At 48.1% G+C, this 7,172-nt stretch overlaps 1 protein-coding gene across 1 annotated transcript; it reads right to left on the reverse strand.

Annotated features, from left to right (window-relative positions):
- Window positions 1–56: 56 nt before the first annotated feature.
- Window positions 57–6,767, reverse strand: CSUI_000624 (transmembrane domain protein). The gene has a single exon (XM_068060857.1). The coding sequence runs from the start codon at window positions 3,611–3,613 to the stop codon at window positions 446–448; it is 3,168 nt and encodes a 1,055-aa protein (XP_067927162.1). The 5' UTR covers window positions 3,614–6,767; the 3' UTR covers window positions 57–445.
- Window positions 6,768–7,172: the final 405 nt, after the last annotated feature.

A 7,172-nucleotide genomic window follows, 5' to 3' on the forward strand; every position in this document is an offset into this window, starting at 1 on the left:
GAGAGTTGAAAGAAAGAAAGAAAGAAAGAAAGAAAGAAAGAAAGAAAGAAAGAAAGAAAGAAGCGAACGAACGAACGAACGAACGAAAGAGAGAACAAGCGAGAAGAAGAAATGGCGTTGAAGAAAGATGTTAGGAGAAGAAGAACGATAGTAACCTTTCCTTACATCGATAGAAAGAGGGAGAAGAGAGGGTGACGAGAAGAAGAGACAACAATTGAAGAAGATAAAGAATAGACCTGAGAAAAAATCCATCATCTCCTTACATCCTTGATTCGAGTAGAAGTCGAGAAAGTCCCTCCTCCATGATAATGCCTGATCGTCACGTCTGAGGTATGGAAGAGAGAGAGGCGAAATCGAGGGTGGGTAAATCATCTGAAAGAGAGGGGCAGTCCTTGAGGTGCTTCTCTTTTTGAATGAAGTCTTTCTTTCTTTCTTTTCTATTTATTTACTTGAGTTTCTTTTTTGTTCGTCTATTGAATCTCCACCTGATATCTTTGAAAGCGTCATTGGCATATTCCTCTTTGCGAAAGAACCGTTTCCAGAGCATATAGGTGGCGAAGATGGCTAGAATGCATGCAAAGACAATATAGACAATGCCAATGAATTGCGTTCGTCCCCCAAAGAGAGAAGGCTGTACAAGAACAATAGCCTTCTTGCCTCTCCACAGTTTCACATCATAGGTGACAGCTATATAAGCAAAGATGGGGAGTTCGATAGGGCCACGGATTCGGCCATATAACTTTCGCCAGCTACTAAATGTCGAGACATACATCCATTGTATGAAATGGCCGTTTTCCACCATATCCCCTGCTTCTTCATAGTTCAAGCGATCATTCAAAAGTTCCGCTTTCGCTTCTTCACGACTTTTATACATGTCTTCTCCATCATCATTATCGACCTGGCTCATCCAGAAATAGACCGTAGATCGATGCTTGGCACGTTCTGCTAACGGGGGATTTCGAAAGTGCTTTTGCCAATCCATCGATTTCAAAAGAACCGATGGACCCTGCTCAACAAGTAAAGGCTTGATCTGCCCCGAATCGACAGCATCATCTGGCTCCGCATCGAGGAACTGAAAGCGATCTGTGAAGACATTCCATGCTAAGACACCACATGGATGTAAAATCTTGGTCTCGTTGTCTACGATAGCCGTCACAACTGGTTCACATGAACGTAAGTCTTCTGCCTTCGTGAAGATTTCTCCAGCTAGCTGTCTTTCATTACGGCTCCATACAACTTGGGCGTCATTCTGATAGAAGCCCTCCATCTCCACATAGACATAGATATAAGGCCCTTTTAACACTAGGGTATCCCCACGTTGGCCGCAATGTTCTGGAGTCATATTGATAAGAGAATAACGAGAACCACCTTCTTGAAGCGTCTCATCTTCATAATTCAATTTACATTCCACATGTTTATCATCTTCAGCTAACAGCCATGCTCCTAAGGCGAGGAATAGCGCACTTCCTATCAAACAGATCCAGAGCGTCACACTTAAAGTCCATATCGGGTAACACCCATAGGTCGCTTCGGCTTGAACATGTCGTACAAAGGAAGCTGCCCGTGAAGGGGGGCAAAAAGGAAAGAAACCTGTCGTTGTAGTTGCGCCACCATCTCCCCCTCCATGATGACGATGATGAAAATGATAGTCGTCTTTGCCAACTCCTCTTCCATCATGTAATAATGCTAAGGCACCAGCACTTAATCTCTGTGTACGTACAGACCGAGGAACTTGACTACCTCGACGTCGACTTTCACCACTACTTCGACTACCACTCCCTGCTCTTGGTCCTGTGGGAGAAGGACTCACAACTAGACTCAGCCCTTCTCCATCTCCTTCTCCCCCATTCCCACTACATCGATCTGCAGCAGTCTTGAATCCTCCATGTCCATGACGCGTTAACACCGATGAATCGCCTCTTGTTGAAGCACGACCCGTCGGCGGCAAACCTCCTGCATGATAATGATGAGGTAGGCTCGACGAGCCCCCTTGTGGGGGATGAGCAGGTGAAGGAGCTTCGAAGAAGACTGATGGAGGGAGTCGAGCATCTAGTCTCTCTGATGCTGTTCGAAAGCCGGTATGCATGGTGGCCATTCCTTCTCCTTCGCCGCCATCTCTATAATGATGATGGTGACGGCGAAGTGCCCGACACCGGTGGTTGTCCCTGCCCCCCCAATAAGATGTTGGGCACGCTGAAGAAGAAGAAGATGACGATGAAGAAGAAGAACAAGCTAGTCTATGGCGTCGTGGGTCCCTGATCCCCTCTGGGGGGGGAAAGTGTCCCGAGGAAACACGCATGGAGGAAGAGAAGACGGAAGAAGAAGAAGAGGACGACAACGGCCGGTGTTGAAGATGACAAGAACTTGAAGAAGAAGAATGATTTCTCCTATCAGAACGAGAATTCGACTCTGTTACATTCGATGAGAGAGGTGGGAAGGCCTTGGATGAACTGCTAGGAGCAGGTCTCCTCCTCAAGGGTAGAAGATCTCGTTCACTAAGTTGAGTAGGAAGATCATTTGTTGAAGTGATAAGATGGCCGTCGGGATGGTGGCCATCAGAGGGAGTAGTGACACGTGTCCTTGTATTTCGCCTGTCTTCTTCTCCTCTACGGCTTGGAGAAACACACGGTGATGGAGCAGCGCTCGACAACGTGCCTACTGGTGTAGGCGAGTAACCATCACGAGCAGGTGGACAAGAGACGGAAGAAAAGATATCTTCCTCACGTACAGATGCAAGAGATTGCTTATGATCCAGAGGAGCACAAGAGGGAGGAAAGATATCGGAAGAGATCACATGATCATCGAGATCTCTCTTACCCTCCAGTAGATGACCAGTAGACAACAACGGCATACTAGGCAAGTTATCAGTCGTCTGACTATTATGACGATGATGGTCACCTTCCTGCCCATCACTGCATCCACCACTATCATTTAGACGCCCCCTGTGATGGTCATGCTCCCTGTGAGAAGACGACTCCTCTGCTGCTTCTCTACTCGGCTGCGAGACCAAACCCCTAGAGATCTTCTCTGTTGGTCCCGGGGACGAGCTTGAAGAAACAGCGGGGAGATGATCATCATGAAAATGAGGCTGACGACAAGTTCGGTCGTTTACAACGTTTCTCTCTTGAGAATTTGTACTCTGCATGATTTCAAATGATAACGGGTAAGAAGGAGGCCTTCCCCTATGCGTGCTACGAGAAGACCAACTGCTCCACGTGTTGTGGTTCTCAGGGAGATTGCTGGATGTATGGAACAAAGAGGAAGAGGACGATGATGTATTAGGTGCTTCTGAGGGTATCGAACTTCCTCCTCTTTCACACAACGGCTGTTTACCTATAGCATTCGTAGAGTGGACATCATTATCTAACTGACTAACAAGGCCAAAAGAACTTCTCGAAGAAGGAGAACATCTTCCTTCCCTATGAGAAGAAGACGACGACGAATACCGGTTGTCGAAAAAAGAAGAAGACACCGCGGTGTGTGTCTGGGCAGTACTCCGAAGATATCCACCTGACTGTGTGTGCTCCGGGCCCTCACTATGAGCTCTGCCACAAACCTCATCAGGAGCCTCAGGAGGCAGAGCCGGAGGTCTCCGCCTCGATGATGACGACATTGGGGAGAGGGTGTATCAATGAGGGAGACGTATGTACCGCTACTCCTACTAGACAGAGTGGACAGACGGTGGCGAGTGCTCTCAAGGAGAAAGCCGATGACGAAAATGAACAACGAGAAGAGGGAGAAGGAGATAGGACACAGCCAGAGAGATGTCCGGCACGAGAAGAAAAAAAAGATGAGCATGGATGGATGGGACGCTACCCGCACAGAGGGAGGGTGCAGGAGAGAGAGAGGGAGAGCAAAGTCAAGGAGGAGACTTGAAAACAAGGAGACAGAAGGAGACATGGACAGAAAGCAAAGAAACCCAGCAGCACAGGAAGAAAAGAAAGAGGAAAAGCTGCTGCAGGAGAAGCGTGCAACATCTATGGGGGACAACCCCCCCAAAGTAGACACGTCAGACAGCTGAAAACAAGACACATGAAGAAGACAAGGCGTCGGTATACTTGGAAAGGCCACCAACTCCACCAGTATTCATTCCCCCCTCCGCCGGCCGGGGAGGGGAGGCCCCCTGTTGGCGTCTCCCCGCTGGCTGTGAGAAGAGAAGAATCAGGAGAGAGAGAGACAGAGAGGCAGAGATAGAACAAGAGAACCGAGGAGAGACAGTGCGGAGCTTCGCGACACTCCCAATACGATCTATCAAGTCAGACAAGGAAAGAAGACAGGTTTCTGTTTACCCAACAAAGAGCCGACGTCTTCGTTTCAAAATAGATCTAACACCTCTACCCAGGAGAAGGCTATACGAGCGATTCGACAAGGCAAGACACTGGACAAGACGGACAGGAAGGATGAACTCGTGCCAGGTCCATCGTGCTCGTCATTTTCTCCTTATTTTTCTGTATATGAAAGAAGAGACGAAAGCGTCAACCCGCCCTGCACTGCCCTTTCCTCTCTCCTGCCTTCGTTCAAAGTGATGATGATAAAGAAGTCCTTATACTGCTGCTGCTCATTGTAGTGCTGATGTGATGGTTGTTCCTTCTTCTTTTCTTTTTCTTCTTCCTTCTCTTTGACGAAGGAAGGGAGAGTTAAACAGGGTCTTTGAGCGGGGTAAAAGCTCCTCGTGTTCTTCAAAAGGAGAAGAAGAGACGAGACGGTGACGAGCTTAACTTAACAAGTGAGAAGCCCAGGTACGAGAGACGTAATAAGAGGGCCTAGAAGGAAAGGCCTTGAAATCCTTTGAAGAAGAGAAGGATCATACGGGGAGAACGGTCAAGTCGCCTGATTCCTCCTTACTATACATAATAAAGAACGTGCCTGTCGATGCACACTCAAAAATACAGCTAGTAAGACAATCGACATACAGACAGATGATGAGGAGGTGTTTCTACCTACACAACCTATAGACAGGAGGAGGTACCCCACCTCCGAACAAGAAGAAGATTCTAGTGGTGGAGACACGTGACTTCGATGACTCCCCCCTATTATTCCTGTTGTACAACTTCGTGAGTACATATATACATGTGTATCTTCACGTAGTCCTTTCATATACAATAAAACATGGTGAGGATTCTTATCATCATGAAGATACCCAGACTCGATTTTCTCACTATCAAAAAATACATGGACATCCGTCATTGAGAAAAATATGGACGGCGAGGTAGGAAGGCAAGCGATCCGTCTACCCATCAATCAGCCTACCAATCCTATAGGGAAGAAAGAACCTCTTCGTTCTCCAGATGGCCCTTCCTTCGAGGCCATCTAAACCTGCCCTTCTCTCCGAATCTTATACAAAAAATAATACAAGGGGATTGCCAGAACGGCTGGCAAAGACACTACCTTGCCTCCTGAGTGGGAAGATGACCATACTGTTTCATGAATGACAATCCGTGAAGAGAGATAATTGGTGGAAGGGGGGGGGAAGGGAGAGAAGCTCATCAGAAAGCTTGTTTGAAGGCGTCAAGAATGAATCGAGTTTACACTCGAGGAGTGTTCTACTCCTAACAGGGTTTGTAAAGGACTTCAGAAAAATTGTCTCATTTCTGAGAGATGAAGTCCTCTGTCTTGGCATGCAGGAAACAAAGTCAGGAGGCTCAGAAAGACGCGTCTTTGGAAAACTCCCTGTCTCACAAGAGTCCCGGGAACAGAATGAAAGCGTCTCCTGTCTTTCTTTCTGGTTGAGCTCACCCACCACGAGGAGACACCCGAAAGAACATCGATCCTATCTGAATATCTAGCTAGCTACATAGGTAGAGAAGGGATACGGACGCACTTCTCATCCATAAGGAGCTCCTCAACCGAGCCCATCATCACACGTACCCCGGTTCCTCCTTTATCTTAAACAGTGGCTTAAAAATCTACTAATGAGCGAGTAAGGCACCATGCAATCAATCCATCGATGACATGACTAGCCCTACTGGATGTGAAAAGAAGCCATCTAATGACTGCAATTTCTTAATAACTCCCACAAAGAGACAACTACCCCTCCTGTCGAGATGTCCTACTCATTCAGGGGTCTCATACGCCTCCCCAAGAGAAGAAGAAGCATGGGATCGTCGTGTTGGATTATCTTTACGGGAGTAGACGCCATCCAGGTTGAGTGGTTCAGAGCCAGGACGTCAGGTCTACTCCTCCATTGCTGGACTACTTGTGCGGAAGGGCGATGGCTGGGGAGAAGAACCGGAAAAAACTGAAGGGGCCGAAAGCCGGGAGTCATCGTGAATTGCTGCTTGCTTCCCTTGACAGCCCGCGAGAACTAGCGGCTTTCTCTTCCAGATGAAGAGTCCTTTCTGGTCATATCGTCTGTGAAAAGTCCGAGAACAAACTCATTCCATATAACATTTGTCCGCCATCTCCTGTGGAAAGGGGAAAGGACGCGAAGGGACCGGACACTGGTCTCCGCCGAAGAATCGGGAGACTCTTACGGACAAGAAAGGGACTGGGAGCGCAGCGGCTCCCCCGGGTGACATTCGGGAGAAACTCGATGAACGTAATGGCCACCTCTAACACAAATGGAAACAAAGTCTTAAGAAATGTCGATGAGAAACAACTTGAACCAAACAAGCTGTGGACTCAAGGGAGAAAAAATGAAAAACGGCCCCTCGCTGGACGCTGATGCTGCGGATAAGCATAAGCATTCGCGACAGCGGAAAAATCTTTTGCTAGGACAAGAAATGGATAGAAGATCTGCCTGCAGATAAACGAAGAGCTGCTCCACAGCCCTCCGCATTTCTGCTTTACCTCGAGTTGCCTCAACCCACATGCCAACAAAACTCCCCTCCCTCTGCAGCCCTGCGACACCACGGGAGGCGCTGCCGCCATCATCTGCTGGGTCGTACGTTGCTTGTCGGGTGCTTCTGGCTTACAGCTCCAGCGACAAATTCTAGTCGCTCCCCTATAACGCTCAAAACAGACTGTACTCTCCGTTTCTATTGTTCGCGTGACGCAAAAAAAATTCCTCCTTATGTAATTCGCCCGTCTGAGAGGGACCACGTAACCAGAGGAAAAGCCAAGGCTCTTTGGATCTCGAAAAATTGCAGGGCCTGTCCGCAAATTTTCGAAGATTCTGTACCTGAGGGACGGTAACGGAACCCGTACGAGTAACTTCAGTGCCGGAGGGAGGA

The sequence above is a fragment of the Cystoisospora suis genome (assembly GCF_002600585.1).
Source record: "Cystoisospora suis strain Wien I chromosome Unknown contig_243, whole genome shotgun sequence".
NCBI classification, from domain to species: Eukaryota; Apicomplexa; class Conoidasida; order Eucoccidiorida; family Sarcocystidae; genus Cystoisospora; species Cystoisospora suis.

What these genes read in the sequence shown, in the direction of transcription:
- CSUI_000624 (XM_068060857.1), bottom strand. Translation starts at nt 3,613, where the DNA reads ATGTCGTCATCATCGAGGCGGAGACCTCCGGCTCTGCCTCCTGAGGCT.